Source organism: Lissotriton helveticus, chromosome 8 (assembly GCF_964261635.1).
Source record: "Lissotriton helveticus chromosome 8, aLisHel1.1, whole genome shotgun sequence".
Taxonomy (NCBI): domain Eukaryota; kingdom Metazoa; phylum Chordata; class Amphibia; order Caudata; family Salamandridae; genus Lissotriton; species Lissotriton helveticus.
The window spans coordinates 831,188,375-831,215,268 of NC_136069.1; the positions used below are offsets into that span (position 1 = coordinate 831,188,375).

The 26,894-nt window shown below is 41.7% G+C and overlaps 1 protein-coding gene across 1 annotated transcript in view; it reads right to left on the reverse strand.

The window, feature by feature from the left end:
- Positions 1 to 2,923: 2,923 nt before the first annotated feature.
- The window catches only part of GLRA2 (glycine receptor alpha 2), an 819,827-nt gene continuing 795,856 nt past the window's right edge, over positions 2,924 to 26,894 (reverse strand). Inside the window, exon 9 of the mRNA XM_078657642.1 lies at positions 2,924 to 8,297. Within this exon, the coding sequence (XP_078513768.1) occupies positions 8,016 to 8,297 (282 nt within the window). The 3' untranslated portion in view covers positions 2,924 to 8,015. The remainder of the gene's footprint in view (positions 8,298 to 26,894) is intronic.

Sequence of the window (26,894 nt, forward strand, 5' to 3'; positions counted from 1 at the left end):
GTTCTGGTTAAGCCTTCCCTTATCTCCCATGGGACGGGTGGTGATCTCCAAGATCCTGGTCCTTCCGGTTCTCCTATACTTCTTTTACACACTCCCCTATTGCCTGCCGCAGAAATTCTTTAAAGACCTGGGGCCTCATTTATGAGGCTGTGCGTCACTTTTACGATGGCCGTGCGTCTTGTTGAGCCATATTTACAAAGTGACGCATCTAGGTAGATGCGTCACTTTGTAAACCCCTGCGCCACATTATACCTGCGCCAGGTATAATGTATGCAAGGGGGGCGTTTTGATGCAAGAAAGGGTCATGGGAGTGACGCAGTGAAATCTATAAGATTTCACTGCGCCATTTCTTGGCCGCTAATGCGTCAAAATCTTATGCCTGCTTCATGGCAGGCGTAAGACTGACGCAGGCACTAACAACATGGGACTTGCCCATGTGAAAGTACACATTGCTGGAGTTGTGTCACTTTTGTGACACACTCCAGCAATGCGTCACTTTTGCGCCTATAGATACGTCAGAAATACTGACGTATCTGTAACTCCTTGCGCCATGATGCATCATATTATAAATATGAAGCATCAATCATGACGCAAGGAGTGTGCACTGAGAAGTGACGCATCGCTGCTTTCACGCAGCGATGCGTCATTTCTCATAAATGAGGCCCCTGGAATCTCTTTTGGTCTCCCTCATTTGGGGACATTCCAGGGCCAGGGTGGCTTTATATAAATTGTATCTACCATTATCGGAAGGCGGTCTGGGAACTACTCTACTCGTCACCGACGCTTTGAGCTCGGCTCCTGGAGAGAGAGGGGCTGGATACATGGGGAGACATGTATGCAGACTCACAATTACAAACGTTTGAAGAGTTAGTGGACATATATGAAGTACCACGGGGTTCCTTTCTCCTACATGCCCAACTTACCTGCCACTTCCTACGAACATGGGGCAATGATCGAGCAGAACCCCACACATCGCATCTCTTGCAGACATTACTGACATATGGAAGGGGTGGACACGCAGTAACAGCCATATACACTTCTTTCTGGCTGGATGATGCACCCGCGTTTGCAGCCTTACGGGTGTACTGGGAAACTGAGTTGACAACCACTATATCAGATAAACACTGGGCACAATGTCTTGGCCACCCAAACACGGTTTCAATCAACGCTAGGTTGAAATACACCCAATTTAACTACCTACACTACACGTCCCTCACGCCCCACAGGCTAGTGCGCATGTACCCAATATCTGCTGACAGATGCCCTAGATGCCGTGACCTGGGGGCCACATTCACACATATGGTATGGACATGCACAAGCATTCAAAGATACTGGAGCGCTATAGCCACAGTACTTACAGAAGCAGCTGAAACCCAGGTGACAGTGTTGCCCACCCATTTACTGCTGGGTGTCACGAAGCGCTCCGTATCGCGTAAAGCTCTGAACACGTTTCTAGACCTAGCCCTAGGCCTAGCCAAATGCAAAATAGCCATTACAAGGAAAGCCCAGACGGGTCCCAGTATGCACTGGTGGCTGCTAGATCTCCAGAAGGCATTGGTATCGGAACGCACGAACCAGCTAGCACAGACATCGTGGGCGCTAGCGCCCCCGTGACAGCTCCTCACTCAATGGAGGGACTACCTGTCACTAATTGAAATCAAGCTGGCCGAGGTGGGCTCCCCTTCGTAGACGGTATCCCTTTTCCCCTTTCTCCTCCTTCTACCCCCTTTCCTCCTGCCACTCCCCCCTGTTGCCCTCTCCACTGGCGCACCCACAATGGGTGGTCTACCGCGAGCGACTATACACATATGTGATACACACTGAAACACTACACGGACACTCTGTCCTCTACCCGCATGCAGAGATCAACTTATAATTCTTTTTCTTTATACGTTATGTTACATATATGCCCGCATGTGAATTTGTGACAGAATTGATTTGTGTTTCGAGGAAGGACTTACTTGCTCAAGAATGTTGATGTAAAGAAAGTGGTGAAGATTCATCTGGAGAAAGTGAGTCTGGGGGTTTTCTCACTTATGGTTCCTTAAAGAAGGGGTGAAAACTTTAATCACGACATAGAGCAGGTAGCTTTGAATAGTGGTGCCATTGGTGCAAGATAATATATTGTGTGGACAACTAGAATTTCGGATAAACCAAGGTACATTTACTTCTGCTGCTTTGGTGTTGAACATTGAGGTTTGAGTGTGTTACTGGACACGTGTTGCACATACCTTTCTATGTTTCAGTGGTACACAGGCATGGATGTCAAATCAACATGATACCTTTTTAACCATGATGCAGCATTTTTGTACCTGAGGTACGGCCTCACGTTTTAAAATTGACATATATTCTAGATCTGCATACCAAACCTGGGTTTTGATTTGCAGCCTCTGTATTCATACCAGTGTACAAGTGTACATAAATATAAGAACAATGCATTAGCTGCGTCTGGCTCGTGTGTCCTGTTGTGGTTAAGAAGAACCTGAGCAACTATATTCCACATATATAGGCCTTTGGATGGTTCTTCACCAGAATAAGACTCATGAAAAATTCAATGAGAAGACTAATACCAATAGCCGATAAGAGTATAGCTATATGTGACACACACACACACAGACACAACACCCCCCCATTCACCCCACCACCTCCTTTGGAAGTTCAACATTGCCCACTTTGTTGCTGAGTCATAGACACGTATTTGCTATTATGTTGTCCTGAGGATGCTGCTCAATGTGTTTATGGCTGAAATGTATCGACATCATGAGGCTTGTTTTGTTGAAATAGAGACTATTAGTGATTGATAGCAAAAACGTAAAGGGCAAGGAAAATAATTTATTTTCTTGGATTAAATATTGATTTTGATTAAGCTAAAACAGTAGAATTAAAGTGTTATGCTTCTAAATGAAAGAAAAGGACTCCTTAGGTATGTAATGGAGATTTATTTTTATTTTCACTGTTTGCAAATGAATGCAGAATAAACGTTGTGGCCACAAAGAATGTTTGTGATGCCATAATTTTACAGACACATGGTTGGGCACACACTTCTTGAAGGTTAAAATAGAAGAACAAAGACCAATGAGGGTTCATGGCATGAGACATGTAAACGTCTTGACAGATAATGCAATTAATTGAATATATCCCCACCTGATAACATATCTTTCACTTGAATGTAAATGCAAATCATCAGCGGCGTCCAGCTGAGATTTCCTGTTGTGGATGAGATCAGTTTGACTTTGTGCGGTAGTTTTCTCCAGTTGAATAGCTGTATGGTATGGACTTCAATGTTTGAGAGAGTCTGCAACATATTGTGACTACAAATGATTTAAAAATTATCCATAGTACCAGTTTTTGGGGTGACTCCACCTGGAGACACAGTTATGGTGAAAAATGTAATGTGACACTGCAATGGGGTGCAGTGATGCTGTGCTGTATCCTACATTTCCTCTCTCCAGCTTTAGAGGCTACTAATTAAAAATCTAATGGAGTTCAGATTTAGAGGCCGGTACTACATCACTCTCTTATTTCATCATGCCTGTGCCATAGCAAATTATATAACAAAGGTGAAAAAGAAACATATGAAACTTACAGATAAGTTCATACATTACAAAGGTGCTTCCTATGTGCAATGGCTGATGTGTGGGGGGAGGACAGAATTTCCTTCTCAGTTAATTTCTATTAATACTGATAAAACAATGCCTGGTGAAGAAAGTTTGCATTGCAGTGCTGAGATTCGGAGGACAGGAGGGGCTTTTGTATTTACCAAGTGTATAAAAAATGATGCCGTGATGAGATGGATGCATATGAGGAGGGCTTATAAAAATAATAGAAATTTGTCTTGGGCGGAAGTCTGAACAAATGGTAGGTACGGGTTGTAGAAATGCTGACACTATATGACACTATATGACAACAAAGAAAAGTGTGGTGTTAAAATTAGTTCATAGATGGATTTCTAACAATTTGATTTTAAAGATGTTCTGGATGACATTTTATGAAAACAGATTATGGTGCATTTATACAATCACATGATCCAAGAAAGATATTTTTCTACAAGTGATGCCACTTTAAATGCTATACTTGCAATGCCTGTGCTCTGGAGAAGGCAGATAAATGTGCGACTGTGAGTCAAAACATAGACTAAAGTGTGTGTGTCAAGGGAATTCAGTCAAGTAAGAGCAGGAGACTAAGGATGATTGGAGACGGGTAATGAAGTTACAGGTTTGGGAGTCCTATCCATATTGTAGGTTCAAAAGATGCCCTGTTTTAAGCAAGCTTTGTTCAAAGTGCAGGGGGTATCGATTATATGCTCTAATGTATACAGGAATGAAATAAGCAAGGGTTAAGAAAATGAGTCTCAGAAAGTCAGTGACAAGGAATACAGCTTGAAAATGTTTGTGGTAAAAGACAGATTGTTTATATGAAAAGGAGAGGTCTAGGCCTTGTGTTAGTATTTGGAGTACCTTGAACTCATGGTTGATTCAGGGCCACCTTTCACTATATTTAGAGACACCTGGTTTCACTCTAAGTGGAATAGTGATATTCCTACTTCCATAAGATCAAAACTTGGGCGCCTTTATTTGGCAAAGTACATCAAGTCTGGATATTTTAAGAAACTGGTTTAGTGTACGGAGAGGAATGTAGAAGTGAACATGTGTGAAACATACAGGTGTGGCTCAGCTGGGGTGGGAAGAACAGACTGAGAAAATTGCTAATAAAATTAGACTATGTTAGAGAAAATGAAGAAGATTGCTCAGGGTATTTGTTTGAAGAATTATGCATATCCAGTAAAGTGTAAAATGCACAGGATTTCTGATAAACAAGAGGGAGTTATAAATATGTTAACCTAGCTATGGGATAAAGGAATTGGAACCATTTGAATGAGTTTCATCAGTGGTTATGACCAAGAAAAGGAATGGGAATTTGGGAATTTGTAGAGATTTAAGGAAAGTAACACTAAATATGTTTCTGACATCCAGTCTTTTCCTAAATTTCAACAAATCAACCAGCATATAGACGAGTGTAATTACTTTTTAAATTAGACCTACACACCGAACAGAGATATACTATCAAACAGGGACCCTCACAGCATTTATGAAGTAAGAATGATTGATTAATTTAAAGAAGAAGCCTTTTGAGTTGACATAAGAAGAAAGGTCTAAACTTTACACAATACAGGTGCATTATTTACAGCATTTAATATATAAGGCTGGCATCAAGCTGCAATGTTTTTTGATTCTGGCTCCAGTTAAAGCCCAATCCTATAGTGTAGAGCTATTAATCGAATGTGCTTGATTGGGCAAATGTTATGCCAAATATATAGAATATTTAGTCATAAGTTCGAGTCTCTGAGAAGGTTGTTATAGAAAGGTGAAAGATAGCTGAGAGAATTTGATAATGTGAAATAAGATATTGCGATGGCACCTCATTTAAAGCCATTATATCACAATGCCAAATGCATCTATAATTTCGATTCTCATGGAAGTAAAGTATTCAATAAAAAACATGGGTTATTGGCAGTTATTTGGCCTTGTAACATTTTAGGGACCTTTGGGGCAATTCACAAAAACATTTATGAGTACAGGAAGTGATAATGCAAGAGTACTCTTTAAAGTACTCTTGCATGCCATTGTGCCTTTGTGAATCACACCTGAAACTCCCCATAAGTAAAAGAGCGAAGAGAACACAGTCCTTTCTATTTGTACTAACTGTATATGAACATTTCCTATATGTATTCCACTAGATGTTCTGTGGCAAATTCATAAAGGCATGCAAGGGTATGTAAAAGAGTTCTACAGAAGTGCTACTTCACATACTCATAAACACCCTTGTCATTCAGCTCCTCTCTGTGGGGGTGAAGTAAACAATAAGAACAGATTTATGACAGTTAGGAAAAAGGCATACATGGGTTGGATTGCTCTCCTGAGCTCAAAACTGTAGCTATACAAATTAAGGTGGGAATAAAAGGTAAGAAAGAGAAGCTGATTGTAGAGTCGATCCATCAGTGCCAGTCTCTAGGGTGGTGATGTTGGAGGAGCATAGAATAGCAAAGAAGATAAGATAATAAGGTTTAGAGTGGGATGAAAGGAGAAGTGGCAGAAAGTGTGAAACAGAGGCTGAAGATTCCGAAGGGAATTCTGGCAGGTTTCATGTATTTCTCACTGTGTAACTGTTAAGTAGTGTGTTTATTTTCTCAAGTGTATGGGAGTGTTTTCAGTGGCTGGTGTCTTACAGTGTATGTTAGTGAGGGCTTTGTGTGTACTCTGTTCTGCTTTATTTTGTGTTTGTATGGGAAGGAGGAAGAGTGTCATATTTTACCTTCTGTTGTGTGCATGTGTTTATTTGTTAGATGGCTCTTTGTGTTATCAAAAGAATCTCCCGAAATCATGGTATTCGAGGAATCATGTAGACAGGGGATTTCAAGGGCAGGTGGATGGGCAACTTCAGGGAAGAGAGAGTTGAAATAGGGAAAGCAGTGGACTTAGCTGTGCTTGCACCTTATTTGTCTATGTGTCAACATTAAGCTTATACCTGAATTTGGAAGTGGAATCTCTCTTCCTGATTGATACACTGCTATATATATATATATATATATATATATATATATATATACACACTCAAATGTAGCTTCTGAACAGGTGTAGTTTTCATTATTCACTCTTTATAAAGTGTTGAGTTTAATTTGAGTGTTTAAATATTTGTTAGTAGTCTCTATCTACAATGTTATCTTAGAAGAGAATGAAGATGAGAAATTCTGATAAAATGGAGTCCGACTCTAAAGCAAACCATACCAAGGCACAGTAATTAAGCACACTCAGCTTTATTGAAACCGAACAAAGACGCGACCCTGTCTTCACAGGAAGTGCCTTTTTGTTTTGAATATCTTACATGTCTTCTTTTTGTGTCTAAGCAAAAATACAGTTTTCCTTGTACTTAAACTTGTAGTAATGATTCAGAAGCATATAGCTCTGGCACCAATAGGTTCAATAACAGGTTATGAAAATCACAGTACAGTTTTAAAGTTCTTAGGTTAATTCATGAAATTCAAAATGGCAGCCGCTTCGAGCAAGCTGTAAATCAGAGGTTTGTAAACAAGTTTTTGACACCCTATCTACAGAGCTATTGGTGGAAGCTACGTCGATTGCAGCTATGCGAAGGCTGGCGCTAAACAGAACTACGCCATTAAATAAAGAGGCTCTCAATAAATATGTGTTTTGCGGGGAAGGCGCACATTGGGAAAGTTACAGTTTGGCACCTCGAGCTGTATGAAAGAACAGCAGAAAATCAACAAGCGTTTCCAAACATAAAAGAAAACACAGCTGTATTGGCAGTTTCACTGGTTGTTAAGGATGTAGGCTATCAAATAAACCACACAGTACACAAGTTGTATCCCAAAAATTACATTTCCAAACAAAGCGAGTAAGTATTAAAATGCACATCCACAAATATATTAAAGTAGAAATATTTTTTTCTTTTTTTTTCCTGCAAGTAGAAATAGTGTACAACCCCACAAAGGGACTCCTTTGTAAATCACTACCTACTGACATGTAACTGGAATGTACTGTTCCTCCACAGACTTGTTTCAAATAGAAAGGCAGCTTTTCCCAAAGAAAAGTTTGGTCCACTTAACACTCTGTACTGTCACCATTATTATCAAAAGAGTGACCTGTTAAAAACTCCAGCTACGGTCATATGGCAGTAAAATTTAGTTTTCTTGTACAAATGATTAGGCAGTATTTAATTGGCAGTGATTAATACATTTGGCCCCCATTTAATACGATTAATCAGTGCAGACACTGGAAGAACAATGCACGACACAGAGAATCGCATTGTAGTCCTGAATAGTTTCAACTCTCCTGCTTGTTTGTTTGTGCAATAGTTGTTCTTCTCCAGGTTCTTTCATAGTTGACCTTGGTGGGGTGGAACAACAACAAGAAAAGTCGAGAATGACAGAAAGATAGTTCAATGTGTATTTACAAGCACACTTTCGGTAGTTGGTCCTCCTCAGAAGGCTACGTTGCCTACTTCATGTCGATATCCTCGTGCCTTATGATTTTGTACGTAATCCAGTAAAAGATGTTAAAAATGAGGAAGGCCAAAGGGAATGCTGCGCGGGATATTGTGTCAATCCGTTTGGCTCGATCAACAAACTTCTTTCGGATTGACTCAGAATCCTTGGGCGGAACTGGAGGTGGCGGCGGTGGTGGTGGGGGCTTTACCGCCGTTCCATCCTTTACCTGGAGGCAATGGCCCATTCCGTAGCCGCTGAAGTTGAAGCGGCCTTCGCGGACAAGGTCTTCTTCCTGAAATGAGAGAAGTGAAAGTGGATCAGCACAAATACAATGGAATGCACACAGCCTCTATTCACGCTGGTACACTTAGACTATCAAATGCATTGCCTACGTTGCAGCATTAAGAAGCAACACTGTGCAAAATGTGGCACGATACCATATTTGAGAAAAAGAAAGAGTAACTGTACGTATATAAAACCCCTGGTAGATGCGAGCTAGTTGCCTGTCTAACAGCAATTTGTTCAATTAAACTCAAGCACTGTATCTTACAACCACTATAAGCATGCACACCATTACAGAAAAATAATAAGGGTGGAATTTCCACAGTAGCATTTACATACAGTAGCTATTTTAAAACAAGTGACCTCAGCGTCTTGATTATCTTGAATATATGCTATTTGATGAGATCTACTTTGCACGGAGCAACATTTGCCAGTATCAGCAATTATTTCATTGTAACTGCATAATATTGCAAGTTCTTACACTGTTACTGCAGAATATCTTTATCAGACTAATTCCATCAGTTCCGAAACTTAATTGTAATTTTGTTTTATTTTATTGTAATTGCTTAGTATGGATGGATGACTGCTCTTCAGAATAATGGAACTTATTGCGTAAAGCCTTCATAATATTCAGGTGTTCTTTATAGTTGCTTATTGTGATTTTTCCACATTAGTAGTTCTGAGGTACATGAGATTGCACCTCACAGTATGATTACACGTCACCTGACTTCAATGTGAATGCTTTCTTGCTTCACTGCCACAAAACCTGAATCTACGTCATTTTCAGTGCATACACATGGTACATCATTCAGAATTTAAAAAATGTAAATGATAAAACATAAAGGATTCCAGTTAGCTTTTGGCTCTTCAGTATCTTACTCAAGATAAGATTGCGAGAACATAATGCATTCAACCAAATCATAAATACGTTCAGAGAGGATCCCATCCAGTAAAAATGGGGTACTTCACATACAAATATCTTACATATAGCTGAAGAGTGACACTGTTGGGAGTCGCAGTTAATGGGGAGGGTGGTTTTCTGATACTGAGCGATAAGAAAGGCCCTAAGATCGAATCATCAGGGAACTTTTTTCAAGCATATTGCTTGAAAACCTCTTTGAATGGAGGGAAGATAACCATATTCTTCCCAAATTCCAAACAGGCTTATATTCACAGTTTTAGTTTTGCATTAGCTTGCAAAATAGAAGACTACTCTGTCCCTAGGTGGTGCTTATGAAATTTCCCCTTAACTTTTGACCAATAATACAAGATCCAAACTATCAGGGATGGCGTGTTGCCACACGTCTTGACATGGCGCACTTCCTGCATTATTCGCTGTGCAAAAAAGTACTGATGATAATGAATAATTGACTGTGACATCTTTAAAGCTTGCATATTCGGCAAATATTGCTATAACAGTTATGGACAGAGTTGCACCATGGTTCATGAAGTCTAGTTGCAATTTTAATGAAGCTCCTAATAAGGTGGAGCGCATTAGAGTTAAAAACGTTGACTTCTATAAGGAAACCTCACCCTGAGTTTAGGCTCTACTTTTGTACATTTCGTACTGTTGCATGACAGCTCTGTCTATTTTAAAAAGTATATGATAAATGGTCTTGTTTCTTGATCAACCAAATTCTGGAAGATCTAAGAACACTGGCTTGTCATTTAATGGCTTATGGGATTCGTTGTTACCCCAACTTAACAAACTGATGTTTTAAATCATCGATTAGGCTGCATTGTACAAATCATCCTTTGATCAGAACCTACCAGGCTTCTCCTTAAGTCCTTTTTAGTATTCTGAAGTTAATTATATTATCATACTTCATGTAGACATCAAGCATATCTTTCTCATTTATCAAACAATGACACATGTCAAAATTTGATGTTGTCACTTTAGAACAAAGTCCATTTTGGTCACAGCTCAGAGGACAAGCAAAATAAAATAGGTATTGAGTCATCTTTGTAGTCTTAAACTGCAATCCGTCTTGTATCTTGCATGTGTTATTGTGTAGTCATGTATGGTCTATATGAGAAAGACTGTACCATTAACGTTGTTTACTGAAAATGTAAATCAGTTGCAATCTTATGTAATGAATCCAGATAACATTCTTATCTGTAGCATGTCATGACCATTTAAACAAAACCAGTGGTGAACAGAAAATGAAATGGCCTCTTAAAATTCTCTTTACCAGGAACTGTATATTTTAGTTTACATTTTTTAAACAACATGCATTTGAAAAACATAGACATTGAATAATGAAAGGGCAACAACTCTGTTTATATGAGTGCTATGATGGGGTCAAGATGGTGGGATGATTCTGAAGCTCCACCTGCCCTGTCGACTAGTGAAGATCCAAGATGGTCTAGTAAAACAGAGTGAGGAAAACTAAGAACACCCAATGGACTCTCATGTACTGCCTAATCCCTAAGGGAGCAGTCGAGGGCACTCTATGAGGGACGACCGTCGGCTACCCTTGATACGCTGCAGTATCAAGGGTACCTGCAGTATCAAGGGTACCTCAGGTACAACAGAGAACTGCGAGGAGTTGGGAATAAGACCCTGCTCGCTCTCCTACACAACACTGTTGCTCCAACAACAGAGGACAAGCCTAGGGTAACCACTTATCAAGAAGGTGAATTCTGGAGAATGACAGTAAAAATTCAAGACAAAGGGTCAAATTTCAGGACAAAGATTCAGGACAAAGGATCAAAATTCAGAACAAAAGGTTATTTTTACTGATACATCTGAGGTGGTTGCACGATTAAAAAATAGACAGTTGACATAAGTACAATGCAAAATAGGTTTATGTTCTTTAGTTGTATTACACATTGGAGCTTTGAGCAAACATTCACATATAGTTAAACGTATTGAAAGATGAAAAACTTGCAAACATATACAGTCGAAGCAGAATTTGACAGCCGACCATGAATGATAGTACAAGAAGCAGCTCTGTGCTGGGGGGGAGCGTGCCAAGATGGCGGACACACTTTACTGAGGCTCCGCATACTTACCCCTTTATCCGGCATGAGTCCTGTACCAATATAGCCACCCACCTTTCAGATTAGCCAAATAATATAGGGGATACCATTTTCTACCCACCTCCTCTTCCACGTGGGCTATACTCCCCGGAACTCTGCATGGAGCCTGAAGCAAGGGGACCGGGCCTGCATCTAATAGCTGGCTTGTTAATGGTGCCATGACCAGTGAGCCACCTTAGTGATGGGAATAGCAGGAGGCTGCGATGACACTGAACCACCTAGGGCTGCCCTGCTGCTAAATCACAGTACACTCCCTTCCCTCTGTCATCCTATTGCATAGTCACCCAAATCGACAGAGCCACTGGAGGTGACTGTGCCACTGGATTAGGTAGTGTCACGGCTTTTATGAGCTGAGGTAACCAGAGCGTGGAGGTGGGCCTTGCGGAGAGAGCTGGCTGCTGAGCCAGTGGGCTGCTGTTGAGGAGTGGGCCGGACCTTGGGGCTCTGGGGCACCTCTTCTCCCCCGTTCTCCCCATCAGGAGATGCAACCATCCGGGGGAGTATAGTATGGCCCTGGACCCACTTGTGTACAACGCTTTTTGCACCAACCACCGGATGCCGGAGGACTCCCTGCTACTGTTCCTGGCTGTGCGATTGTGGTAAATGCATGTAACCCGGCCCCTGCTGCCCTGCTGACTGTCAGACTGGCGTGTAGCCCTGGACATCCATGGATGTACCGGCATTCCCAGCATGACGAGGTGAGCTGCACAACAGGGGTTAGCCCCGTTCTGCAGGCTTGCATCGTTAAATATAACGGGCTACCCCCTCATCTGGCATCACTCTCCCTGAACCAGTCCAGAGGTCAGATCGAGCCAAGCCATGCTGCGGGGAAGCTCGTGGGGGCTACCAATCTGTGGCTCTTCTTGACCTACGGCTCACTCCACCACCCCTCTCCTGTTGCTGCCTGCTGGACCAAACAGCGGCACTGACACAGGAACCCAGTTAATCGCAACCCATAGGGGCCTACCAGTCCAGGCTGCATCAACGTGTGCTAGGCCTAGGCAAGATGACGGACTGACACACACCTGAATAGACTCTGGTGCCCCGCGGGTGTCTACTCCTGCCCTTCATCCTCACAGTGGGATGTCACCCATTCTGAGAGTCTGGAGGTCGGGCCAGGCCTAGGCATGCCCCCATATGACACTGACTGTCTGGCAAACACCCATTACAACGATGAGAGAACATCGTGGGTGCATTACAACGCACATTTTACATCGTGGGAACCTTTACAATGCAAGCTTTTGCATCGGGCATTGTGTCACATCGGGTTAGTGCTGCAAGGTGCACCTCAATATTCCCATGTACGCAGCCCTTTCTATTAGAGTCCTGGCAGCCGCACAGCTCCATCGGTGCTCCTCAATATTCCCATGTTCGCAGCCCTTTCTATTCCAATTACAGAGCTCGGTGCACCTACATTCTTTCACGCAGCAACCATTGCTATTCCAGTACTGAGGCACATTGCTCTGCCTCAGTAAATATACCTTCAGCCTGTCTTGCAGCAACCGTTAGTATTCCAGTACTGGCATCCAGCCAGTTCTGCATATGGGCACCAGTCTTGTTCGCAGCTGCTGTTTCCACACATCTCTGCTAATGCACCCGCTATCCTTTCCCACAGCAGCTCTTTTGATTCCAGTACTAGCACCCACCCATTTGTTTCTATGCTTCCCAATGCGGTGGTCAGTACAATACCAGTACTGCCTCCCACCCAGCTGTGCTTATGTACTGCAATCCTGTCCTGTAGCAGCCCAACCTTTTCCATGATGGGACACAAATGGATGTGTCTCAGCTGAGGGGCCACAACCTGCTCAGCAGCAGCTCTTTCTCCTCTAGTACTGGCACAGACACAGCTCTCCTGAGGTACCTCATTGTTTCTGCATCAGTCCTTGGTCTTCAGTATGTGAGCCACTGTGTCTCTTTCGCTGCTGAATGATCACCACCTTGCCTTTCATGCAGCTGCCCTTGAGACTCCAGTGACAAGTGTCCCAGAGTTTTCATAACACTGGGCCACCTACCGTCTCACACCGACGCGGACAGGAATCGGCATAAACTGAAGGTCCCTGTGACCCGCACGCAGCCGGAAGTGTCAGTAAAAGGACGTGTTACCTGTGACCGGGGTCCTGTCAGCTTCGCCTGGGGGGCAGTGGGCGGCAGAGCGCCTGTCACCAAGGATCGAAGAGGGTCAAGTCAGACAGCCTCCGCGGGGCTCCATGTTCCTCTTTCATATTTACAGCTTCTTCTACATCTCTTTCAACCTCCCCACCCCCAAAACAGATGCCCTCCTCCCGGTCTCAACCTTTAAACATGTCCTCCAAGCAATGGCGTGGGATCAAACTCATTACAGGGAGTTTACGAGCCAAAACGAGAAACCATTACGAGTTGTAAAGGTGTGCAATCTTTCGGTATGCGTCCTAATGGATTTTGCCATAGGGTAAACAACATTGGAGTTGAAACGACACGTGGTGGACAAATGTGCAGCATAATAGTCATTGGGATGTGGAGGCTGCTGTTGTATTTCTATCTAGGACCATAATTCGATATTCCTGATTTATGCCCTTATGTGGTTATAATAAATAATATCCTTATAAAGGCATAAGAATCATATCCATATTTAGTCGTAGCCCATGCAATCCAAATTAAGCAAGGCTACTTCCCCAGACTCCTAGAGAGTACAAACGAGTTCTTTAAACAAAACAAACCTCCAGCAACCTTGGAAATCCCCATGCTTCTGTTTTGATTTGCCCTAGAACTCCTGCGAACACTGAAAGAACGGCCAGTTCTTAGTGACATCTTTATTGACGTCTTATGTCCAACCTTAAGTCAAACCCGGCACCTTTCAGGTATAAATATACCAATGTTGCCTTAAGCAAACACACGGTGGTTTGGAGCAGAGCGGCTATCTACTTGCCCGAGAGCCCAGCTGATGCGAGAGCCCACGGACGCCGCCCCTCCCTTTTGATGCACTGAGAGAGACGCTGTCTTTTCTCCAGCCGAGAAATCCAGCTCCGGTGTTTCCAGCCGCCCTTGCGGGTTGCTGGGATATCGAGTCCTGAGAAAGAGATACCAGACCTCCTGCTTTCTATTACCCAGGTACGGAGCTGACTAAACCCTTAAAGAGAATTCTTGATTCAGATTCTTGGCAAAACCAACTTAACTTAAACTGCTACTTACTTACTCCTTCCCACGTATTAGGCTTAGGTCAGGTACACCGGGGTAGGCGTATTTAGAAGCACCAATTGAGTACGTTAGTCAATGTATTTACGTATGTATATATTTTATCCATTTTAAAGTATCATATGGCTAAGAAACCATATCAATGCTTTTACAGTATTATTTCATAATACTCCTTTTACTGTACGCACTTTACTTTATGATAAGTATTGCAATTGTGGCAATTCATTTCTCTTGCATGAGAAAGAAGATTGCTCAATAAATAACACCTTTTATTGAAAACGCCCGTCTCTCTATTTCTCTGCACTCTGGTGAAACTAAGTATGCACGATTGACTGAGTAAAATAGCTGTCTATTGTTTTCACACGACTCTAGAGATACACTCTTATTCTGAGGGAGCAAAGTTGTCATGTTTATGGTTGTCAGAAGCTAATCCCTTCTTGTCTATCCAGGGAAGTTAAACTCCTCCTTGTTTATTCGAGAAAGTTTCTAGTGACCTCAGAGCTAGCTGGCAAAACTAATTAAGTCTAATATAGTCAGTAGAGACCTAGTCGACCTCAGTCCTACGTCTACACTGCTGTTTATATTATTCCAATGAGCAGAGCCTATTGGGAATATAGGAACTACACTACATGGCGCCCAACGTTTGGTAAGGCAATAATCTAACGCAAGACACTAGAGTAACTCAGTCGTGCTTTTTCACACAGACCCTTTTTCCCGTAAATACTACAAAAGACGTCTGGAGTGGGTAAAAGGTTAAAATCCGCCGGAACTTAGTAGGATGAGAATCCTATGTATAGTTTTTGGTTTAGTCAATGTTGAAGGATACAGTGTTCCAAAATATTGTGCACCTAATCTTTGTTTCCTTGAAACTTGATCTGCAACAAAAAGCTTTCTGTTAGTAAAAATGACGGAAAGTGAAGACGAAAGGGAGACATCTAGAATAGCAGCTCAACTCCTAGCGGATGACACAAGTCTCCAAGAAAATGACCTGAATGTTATACTCATTCCGGCAAATATAAGAAGAACTATAACTATTAAACTTATTGAAAATGGACTGACATCACGAGGTGGTACAGTCATATTCGTGGTAGAGGCCCATGAATATCGGCAGACAGAGGTATTCTATTCATGGATACACTTTCCAGCCGCAAACACTGTAACAAAAGAATTCCACTATTATAAAATAGAGGAACCTCTGGATGAATACACTCCTTTCGAGGACGTTGAAATCCCATTAAATTACCAAGAGCACCTGCTCTGGTTTAAAGGCGCCCTAAAACATCAAAATCACATCACCAGGCTCGGTCCCCTAGGTAGACCAGGAGCGACGTGGCCGGTTCTAGCCAGCTACACACCACATCCAGACATTGATAAAATGTCAGACCGAGAGCTCTTAGCTCAACTAAAACTGTTAAATAAAATACGCAGACAATTGGTCCAATATGTCATGAGGACTTCAACAGTCCAACCGGCAATAAAAATTCCAGAGACCACCCCTCACCAGGGGAACACAAATAAAATCACACCACAAAATATACAATCAGCCATTGGCAAAGTACCTACAAAACGGGAACAAATTCCATTCTGGTTAGCACAGAAAATTACTCAAATAGAGGCAGTATTTCCTGATACTACACCTACTGAGAAACACAGAATTCTGACTATCTGTCTTCCAATGGGGATCGCACCACATGTCGAGGACTGTGACACTTGGGGCACAGTCTTTGCTTCAATTTACACAAAGACACATGGTGTTCCGTCCATGGCGGTTATACCAGAAGTACTAGGACAGATTCAAAATGAATACGGTCCAGAACCTGCTTTAACTCTGGGTATGAAATTACTGAAAGACTTCAAGCAGGTCTCGGCTATATTATTAGCCAACATAAAAGGAGAAGCAGCATCGGTGGCGATCCGCCAGAGATTGAAAGAAACAGATATAGCAGAACAACCTTTTGAACTTGCCAGAATCATAGAAAAATCCTATGAAGAGCTAGGTAGAGATAGTTTGGGTGGGAAACCAGTAAAACCCCAACTAACTGAAAGACCTGAAAAAACCTTTATTAAAAATAATCTAAATACTCCAAAAAAGAGTTGGGATGGTAATAAACAATCCACTCCCAAAGAAAAAAGATTCTAGTCCAGAGGAAGGTCTCCTCAACAAAGAGAAAGATCTCCTGACAGAGGAAACAAGTCTCCCCATAGGGAGCTCTCTGAGAAAAGATACAACCTTAGAAATAGGGATAATTTGAAAAAACCTGATAGATATCAAGATATTGATACACGTCCCTCTCGATCTTTTCAGACTTCCTCACAGAAATCGGAAAGAAGAGGACGGTCAGAACACAAGGAAGAGCACGTCAAGTCCAAAGACAAGGAACCTGCTCATCAAAGTAAAAAATTACAATTTCCAAGAAAGAAGGTAGCCAATATTAAAATAATTAAACATGCCGAGGATACTGAGGACACAACTGAAAAACGGAGAGTGGGCCCAGACAATGCTAGACAGCGCAGCAGAAGTGACAATAGCTCGCAAGATCCTGATGAATCTTCTGGAGACAGTGGACACAAATGAATACATTCAAGTGGAAAACTGCAGATACCAGAGTTAGCAAACCTCATAAAATATACGAAATAACACTGCGTATAGAGGGAGACAAGACTAGGAAAGTAAGGGGTCTCTTTTGGGATAACCTTTCGAAAGGCTATGACATCCTGTTAGCTGAGAAAGACTGGCCACCAGAGTTTGTCAGGAAGTGCCCTCATGGCGAAGAAATGATTATGCCTGCCTTCTCAAATCTTATTTCAATTCATAAAAAATCCATATATGCGAGAAAATGGGCAGTAGCCCAAGCTCCTGCATTATATAAAAATCATGTAGGATGGGATGAGGACTCTCCTCCTCACAAAATCCAGTTGAAATGTCAACCCACTGCACAAAGGCAGTACCCAGTTAAACAAGAAGCTAAAAAACAAGTCAGGGAGATCTTAGATCAACTTGAATATCAGAAGGGTGATTGAAACATGCACCTCACAAATGAACAATCCTTTGTTTCCTGTCTCCAAGCCAGACGATTCATATCATCTAGTTTTGGACTACAGACACTTAAACTCCTGTTGCAAAACATTTGCAGTACAAAACTCACACAGTGCAGCACTAATGAATAACATTGTGCGCAAAAAATACAAAACGACATTAGACATCTCTAATGGATTCTTTTGTCAAAACATTGCACCTGAAAGCAGGTATTTGACCGCTTTCTCAATAATGGGGTCACAAAAAAACTTCTGTCGACTCCCACAGGGATTCAAAAATAGCCCAGGATTATTCTCAGCAAGGGTAACAGAGTTACTACAAATATATGATGATGAAGCATTATCGTATGTCGATGACATCTATCTAACAGATGATGACCTGGATACTCAATTGAAAAGAGTTCAAGTTCAAGTTCAGGGGATTTGTATAGCGCACTACTCACCCAGAGGGTCTCAAGGCGCTTGGGGGAGGGGGTGCATTATTTATCGAAAAGCCAGGTTTTAAGTTCCTTTCTGAAGGAAATGTGGTTCTGCGTGAGGCGGAGGTGAGTGGGGAGAGAATTCCAGGTTTTGGCCGCCAAGTAGGAGAAGGATCTTCCTCCCATGGTGGATCTGTGGATGCGCGGAACTGCGGCGAGGGCTTGATTGGTGGATCTTAGTTGGCGGGTGGGTGTGTAGAAGGATAGTCGTGTGTTGAGGCATTCGGGTCCTAGTTTGTAAAGGGCCTTGTGTGCGTGGGTGAGGAGACGGAACGTTATTCTCTTGTTGACGGGAAGCCAGTGGAGGTCTTTCAGGTGACCGGTAATGTGAGCTTGGCGTGGGATGTCCAATATGAGTCTGGCTGATGCGTTTTGGATGCGTTGGAGTTTTTTCTGTAATTTGGCTGTGTTTCCGGCGTAGAGGGTGTTTCCATAGTCCAGTCGGCTAGTGACCAGTGCGTGAGTGACAGTCTTTCTTGTTTCGGTGGGATCCAACGAAAGATTTTCTTGAGCATACGAAGTGAACGCCATAATACTTGGGTTCACAGCTGAGGGTTACAAATTCAACTTTAAAAAGTCACGAATTGCCCATCTAACTGTCCTGCTTTTAGGATATGAATTATCAAGTGAAGGCAAAAGCCTAGCAGACAACTTCTTAGAGAAGTGCACTGTACTCCAAGCACCAAAAACGCTGAAGAACTTACAATCAATACTAGGTTTCCTGAATTTCGGAAGAACATACATTCTAAATTATGCAGAGAGGGTTAAACCTCTCTATGAATTAATAAAACCTGATTTCAAACCAATCAATTGGACTCAGAAACACACAGAAATTTTAAGATCATTGCAAACAGACATGTTAGCTAAAACTAAATTGCAAACACGCGTAAAACATACGCAACCTTGTAATCCGAGTCATCTCAGGAAGATGCGGATTCACGTACCTGACCTCTAATGGGGGAGAAACGGTACCAATAGCTTACAAATCACAGTTGTACACACAAGCTGAAATGAAATTGAGTTCTACTGAAAAAATGCTAATAGCGGTTCAAACTGCTGTAGCAAAAGAAAGAGCCCAAGCCCAAGGCAGAAGGATAACTGTTTTAACAGCAGAATCAGCTCTTGAGGCATTAACGAGTCCACGCAATTTGACTGCTGTGGCATTAGATCCAAAATGGATACAATGGGAAAATTCTCTTGCTGCAGAAAACGTGAAGTACTATTTTGACCCGAACAGAAAAAACTAAAAGATCTAAAATATGAAGAAGAATATCCTCTGCCAATCGAAATTCTGCCTCTCGAGCAATACACATGTGTAATCTACATGGACAGATTTGCACGATGTACGATTTACGATGTAGAGAAAAAATCTTTCAACGCTGCGTGCGCGATTGTTAAAGGTCGCTGGCGCTTGGGTAAATTCAGACCATTAATTACCAAAACTGAATCACTCAGAAACGGTTCAACTCAGCAAGCTGAAATAAGATCTTTAAAGATGGCGCTTGAAAATGCCGATCGCGAATTCCCCACACTAATAGTGTGCGATTCACATTACTGCGTCAGGTGTTACAATAATGACTTGCAGAACTGGGTTCAAAACGATTACAAAGATGACACAGGTGCCACGATAAAGCATAAGAGGCTTTGGGAACAGGTAGTTCTTTTGCAGAAAGAACTACAAAAGACTCACGTGATACATACACTGAGTCATCAACGTGATGGCGTTCACGTTGCAGGGAATTCATTGGCTCACAGAGCCACAGCGGAAGCAGCTCAACCGGCTTCCGTAGCCACAAAAAAGCGTTCAGAAAAATACATAGACGGGGAAACTATGCTCGCGGTAAAAGCGTCTTTAAAAGGCGACTGTGTAGCATTACCTGTGAACTATCCACTCAATTATACATACATAATTGATGCAAACTCCGTTCCTTTTGCTCGAATCCCTGGAGTGGGGGATAGAGTAATTCCAAACACGAACAGGAGAGTCTTTTTAATAGCAGACGCACACATGGGATTGGGTCTTAGGCACCGAGAGATCAAGGAATCTCTGAAAGAATTACAATCAGAATACTGGTGGCCGGGGATGAGCCTGCAATTTTACAAATTTGCAATGGGCTGTCCAAACTGCAACAGAGATCGCAGTCGCGAACCGACCGGAGTAATGCCAGGACCCTTCTTTTAGAAAGCATAAGGCTATCTATACGCAAAAATCCAGCCGGAGAAATGCGTCCCATTTATGTTTAAGACTAGATTCACTTAAAATGTAGACACCAGTGCTCGGCTGACGCCAGAACTGTTATAAAAGATTTGCGAGTCTTTATCGGCACATACGCAATTGGCATGCTACATTCTGACCAGGGTCCTGCGTTTAGCTCTAGGGCTTATAAGTAGGCCATGATCAGCATGGGCATTGCATTGCGGTACTCTTGTCCCTTCCATCTTGAGGGAAATGCGGTAGTGGAAAGAAAAAACCGGGACATAAAGCAATCTATAACGGCGAGGGTATTAGGTTCGGGTGATGGGTGGGTCCAACATTTAACAAGTGTTCAACGTAGTCTTAATAATCTGCCAAGAAATTCTCTAAAAGGTCTCAGTCCGTACGAACTATTGTTCGGTACTAGAATGCACATTCAGGACCTTGATAGTCACACTTCAGTGGTAGAAAAAAAATGCTTTGATATCAAAGACCGTTTGGCTGTTTTACAGGAATTAAAGGAAACAAGATGAAACCTGAGCAACATAAAGTTAAAGCAGCAGCCAACAGCCACTGAAGAAAAACCACCTGTCCCAGCAAGACCTGTCTGGATTCCAAAGATTGGGGATCTGGTCAGAGAGAAGATCGCGGTGAAGAAGGAATTTGGGCCTTCTTACAGAAAAGCAGTACCTGTCTTACCTGTCAGCCGAACAAGATCAGTTGTACTACCGCCCCTTGCTGGTAAAAAGGAGAACCGAGTTGTATCAATCGACCTGGTAAAACCACAATCATGTGGCCAATAATAAGTAGTAGGCCCAGTGGACTCCCAAGAAATAGCAGAGTACCAAAGTTTTCTACAATACAAGAGGTTCAAACTGAGAGACTAATCACATTCGATAAAGCTGCAGTGAATAAAAAAGGACTATGCAACAAAGTCATGGAACTTATGCCTCTTGAAACCCAAATTGCAACAGTTCGTCAAGAAACACCAGTCTACAACGATGTAGCCTCAGACTATGCTAATGAAACAAAGAAAAATCCAAAAGCAAATGAAAATCCGGAAGCAATTCCAACAATTGACAGAACTGCATCTGGCTACTTCATCAATTTCGATGACTTTTCTGAAGATCCAAGCGAGCCTGAAGAAAAGCCAGCCACAAAAACTTTCAAAGAAAAAGTAACAGAACTCTTTCATCAACTCAAAGAAACCTATCTGATTTCTCCATGGATTGAATTTTGGATTGTGTTAGGTGTACATTTCCTCCTGCTTTGGCTCATCATGGTTCTTTGTTTGGGAAAATTCATTGAAGGAAAATACAGTACAATGGACACAGCAAGTCAGAACATCAACTTGGTCCTAAAACCTGACAAGTCATCTCACATTGAGAAAAGAGAACTATCATCAGTGAACGTCACAGCCAATCCAATACCCGGTGGGGTAGCATGGGACAGAACTGAATTTGACATTTTTGGCCCGATTGAGCTCTTGAAATATCCACATCAGTTCAAGGTTTCATTAAGTGACTTAGTAAAACCAAGTACTTTTTCTGATGATTGGGACTTGGAAAATATTAATAATATGATGTCAGATTTAGTAATGTCAGCAAAATTTACAGAACATGATTACTTACAGGGCTCATTAAATTATGAGTAAATGTACTGTTATAATCACTTTGGTCATCACTATTTGCATAAATCTGCTCAACCTAGAAATGTTTTGAATTATAATCAATGGGAACATTGTGCAACCTAAAAGCAGCTCAAAAACATTTTATGAGAAATTCCCATACTTCTCAGGGTTTAACATAAGTGATGCAGAAACGTTTTATTTTAAAATGTTAAATAAGACAGGAATGAAAACAATGCTGACAAATACTAAATTGATCTATTCTGAAACATTTTATGAAAAAATGATTACATTTGGTTTTGAATTCTGGAAAAACAACATTGAAACAAAAACCATGTGTGGTACAAAAGAATGGCAGGTCCAAGGTTTAGAAGCATTATTTAGAGCCTGCATGATCCCAGAACAATTAACCTCTTCAGTGCTGCGCGAATTTCGCTGCAGTGCTGAAGGGTTTAAAATCGTATTGGCTCATGACGGAAATGTTCCGTCATCAGCACCGGAGCACCGACGCTGATGACGGAACCGTTCCATCATGAGCATGGAAGGGGTTAATATTCTTGAATGACACCATTCAACAGACTACCTGTCTTGGCCTAGCCAAGATTAAAGACTTAAACAAACCGTCTATTCCAAAGCCCATACCTGATAGTAATAGCACTACTGATGTGGAGATAGACGTATCCCATATTTTATACCAAAGCAGAACACCTCCTGATTGGAAAAAATGGTTCATCTGGCCCACAAACACAAATAACTGTCAAGATAGATTCCTGGACAAAATACAGGGGTTCAAAATGACCAGGCCAGATCCAAGATACTCCCAGAGACAACATCCAGGGATAGTTACAACATACAGTGTAGGGAAACTATGCCTCGAATGGCTACAGAAATCCACACTGGCTGAAATTAAGCAACACTTGACTTTACTTAAAGACGGTGCTGACTTGCGTGATTTCATATTGGGACCACGCAAACAGCGTCAAGAACGTTTCATAGCGACCGGTATATACGCTGCATACAACGAAGCTTGGAAAGTAATGCAAATTGAAACAGCAGAAAAAATACGAGAAATTGATCGTATTCATTTGGAAAAATCACTTTCTGTTGTGGACAATGGGTTAACGACTCTGTCCTCCAGAATATATTCACTGGACAGTATTGTATCATCTGCTATTGATATAATATAGCAAGACTTACTAATGTTACAACATGGTCAGTCCCAATTACGTTCTATTGTACAGCTTGGCTGGACGTTGCAAAATCTGCGTTCAGGCTACGTGCCATGGTGTTTAATCAACACCATGTCATTATTCTCTATCTTTAACCTTACTGATAAACAAATCAGTTTGGCACAAAAAGGAGCAGACTATACGATTCTGAGCATTGAAAAACTTGAGAGATTACCATTGACAATGTCAGAAAGACCTGTCATTGAATGGATAATACACGGAATAATCACAATTCCGATAACAACTTTCCAGTTTAAATATTGCCAAGAATATATACCAGCGGGCCAGTATGAAAGGTTGGGTAAAGGGTACATCAAGTCAACATGGAAATTACTTTATACACACACATGTTACAGTGAAAAGAAAAAGAATGTATTTCTTAGTGGTAAAAATTGTAAAAGATCACTAAGCGGTACACTGCTGTGTCAAGGTATTAACTTGCATGGAGCCTGCGAAGGTTCTTCGAATAACCTTTCATGTCACCTGCACGGCACTCCTGCAACACAGATAGAGCCATTCTTTAGACCACTTTCTAACGGGAGCTATATTCTAATAAATGACCACAGCTGTTGTGGCATGGTGCCAGGAAAAGCCTATCTCGTAAGCGTTAGTTCCATGGTCACTTGCTGTATGCAAGTATTGTATCCAAACAACAATCCAGATATGGAGGCAGCAATATGGCCTCGTTTGAATATCTCTTCTATTCGAATTGATACTTTAAGCAGAATGAAGTCTATTCTTTTACAGACAACTGTGCCTTTGACCTTGTCTAAAGAAACGTTTGATCTGCAAGTTGCAAGGACAACAGCAGAGATACATACCCTTTTATCAACAAATTGCCCCGTGCATTTCGTAGAAATGTTGAGCCAAATTCTAAACATGTCCGATACCAGTGGCATCGCACATATATTTAAGACAATTTTTTCGGGACTGTTAACACCATTTGAAACAGTTCTGGGCATCTTTCCCAATTTTGTCCATTCTGTCTTTGGCGGCCTACCTCTACGTTTGGGACTCGTGGCAGGAATTTTATTTTTGATCCTTCTGCTCCGATATGGCAAGCCAAGCCGCAGACAAGACTCCAGCAACGATGGAAGAAACGATCCTAGCTATATGCTATCGGGACCACATAACTAAAGTCCTCGGAATAGCCCGGCTAAGAGATCTGAATATGACCTGGTTTCTTTCATTCAGACCTATCTGGCAAAATTGCATATTACCTGTGCTTCGATGTATGCTATGCGGAGAAGAATGCGTGTTGGACGTCTGTCTTACACTACTATCAGCAGTACCAATGGATACAGATACCTTGCTAGGTCCGGTACTGACTCAGCCATTGTGTTGTCCCCAGCGGCTACCCATTCTGATGACGGCATTCGTTGAGACTTCACCACTACGAGTATGTGGCAGTGGAGTACAAGATGAGAGCAGCATCACACAGGTACAACCTTCTGTGAGCATTGCTGATCCTGACATCGATGATAGCAATCGTTCTCACGACTGCACTGTTACAGCATTTTCAAACTTGGTCGAACTTTCACCTGATGCTGTAGACCAATTTTTTGCGAGTCTGTCTGAAATGATGTTCTCCCCTGAACAGAAAGAATAACTTTTAAAGCAACGAGCACACAGCGTTCCCTAAACTCTGAATTCGGCCTTCAGCTTTGATAAACAAAAGCTACTGAAAACATTTGGAACTATTTTTCCCCTGAAAGCGAAATTATTTTTTTTCCACTTCCAAAATATTTACCTTTTTCCGGCACATGTACTCTGCTTAAAGTAGAACTATTCTTAGAGAACAGAGCTTCTATTTTAGGAACTCTAGAGACAATATTTTACCTCAGCCTCTAGCACATGTACAGCATTTGTTTTAATATGTGATGGAATGGTCTTGACCTTCTCTTCTGTATTCAGAGCCATTTCATGTGTAATTTTTGCAATTCATTCAGCTGATATATATATGCATTTTTTAAACTGAATTATACCACTGCTTGAAAAGCGTACAGTACCAATACTCATTTTCGTGTATTTACCATACACCATTTCAAATGAAGAATTATGTATTTTGGGGTGGGTTGGAAAACACATGCACCATTATATGTTTACTATTGCTTAGTTTTAGTAATGAGGGACATTAGATCATGGAGTGGGTGTTGTATTTCTATCTAGGACCCTAATTCGATATTCCTGATTTATGCCCTTATGTGGTTATAATAAATAATATCCTTATAAAGGCATAAGAATCATATCCATATTTAGTCGTAGCCCATGCAATCCAAATTAAGCAAGGCTACTTCCCCAGACTCCTAGAGAGTACAACGAGTTCTTTAAACAAAACAAACCTCCAGCAACCTGGGAAATCCCCATGCTTCTGTTTTGATTTGTCCTAGAACTCCTGCGAACACTGAAAGAACGGCCAGTTCTTAGTGACATCTTTATTGACGTCCTATGTCCAACCTTACGTCAAACCCGGCACCTTTCAGGTATAAATATACCAACGTTGCCTTAAGCAAACACACGGTGGTTTGGAGCAGAGCGGCTCTCTACTTGCCCAAGAGCCCAGCTGATGCGAGAGCCCACAGACGCCGCCCCTCCCTTTTGACGCACTGAGAGAGACGCTGTCTTTTCTCCAGCCTAGAAATCCAGCTCCGGTGTTTCCAGCCGCCCTTGCGGGTTGCTGGGATATCGAATCCTGAGAAAGAGATACCAGACCTCCTGCTTTCTATTACCCAGGTACGGAGCTGACTAAACCCTTAAAGAGAATTCTTGATTCAGATTCTTGGCAAAACCAACTTAACTTAAACTGCTACTTACTTACTCCTTCCCACGTATTAGGCTTAGGTCAGGTATACCGGGGTAGGCGTATTTAGAAGCACCAGTTGAGTACGTTAGTCAATGTATTTATGTATGTATATATTTTATCCATTTTAAAGTATCATATGGCTAAGAAACCATATCAATGCTTTTACAGTATTATTTCATAATACTCCTTTTACTGTACGCACTTTACTTTATGATAAGTATTGCAATTGTGGCAATTCATTTCTCTTGCATGAGAAAGAAGACTGCTCAATAAATAACACCTTTTATTGAAAACACCCGTCTCTCTATTTCTCGGCACTCTGGTGAAACTAAGTATGCCCGATTGACTGAGTAAAATAGCTGTCTATTGTTTTCACACAACTCTAGCGATACACTCTTATTCTGAGGGAGCAAAGTTGTCATGTATATGGTTGTCAGAAGCTAATCCCTTCTTGTCTATCCAGGGAAGTTAAACTCCTCCTTGTTTATTCGAGAAAGTTTCTACTGACCTCTGAGCTAGCTGGCAAAACTAATTAAGTCTAATATAGTCAGTAGAGACCTAGTCGACCTCAGTCCTACGTCTACACTGCTGTTTATATTATTCCAATGCGCAGAGCCTATTGGGAATATAGGAACTACACTACACTGCGTGCTAAAAGCGCACATTGTAACTGTTGGCGATGTACTGTCATACATCCATTTGGTCTCCTTTGTTAAACTAACTGACAACTGCAGTCACTTAATTCCAAGAACTAGATGAGAGCGTCTGATGCAAGCCCTAAATTAGGAGTGTGTACCATCAACCACTGTGTGGGTAATTATGTGCGCCTTGCCCTTTTAAGCGGTACTACAAGGGAGTTACAAAGCTCTTAGAACTAGGATCAGGCGGCATTCTGCCACACGTGTAACTCTGCAGAATTTCACTGAGTTTTTATTTAACTGTGTGAAAATCTAGAGTAAAACTCCAGAGCTCCATCCACCCCTAGTTTATTTATGTTTAATATTTTTGAAACCTAAATATCTGTTT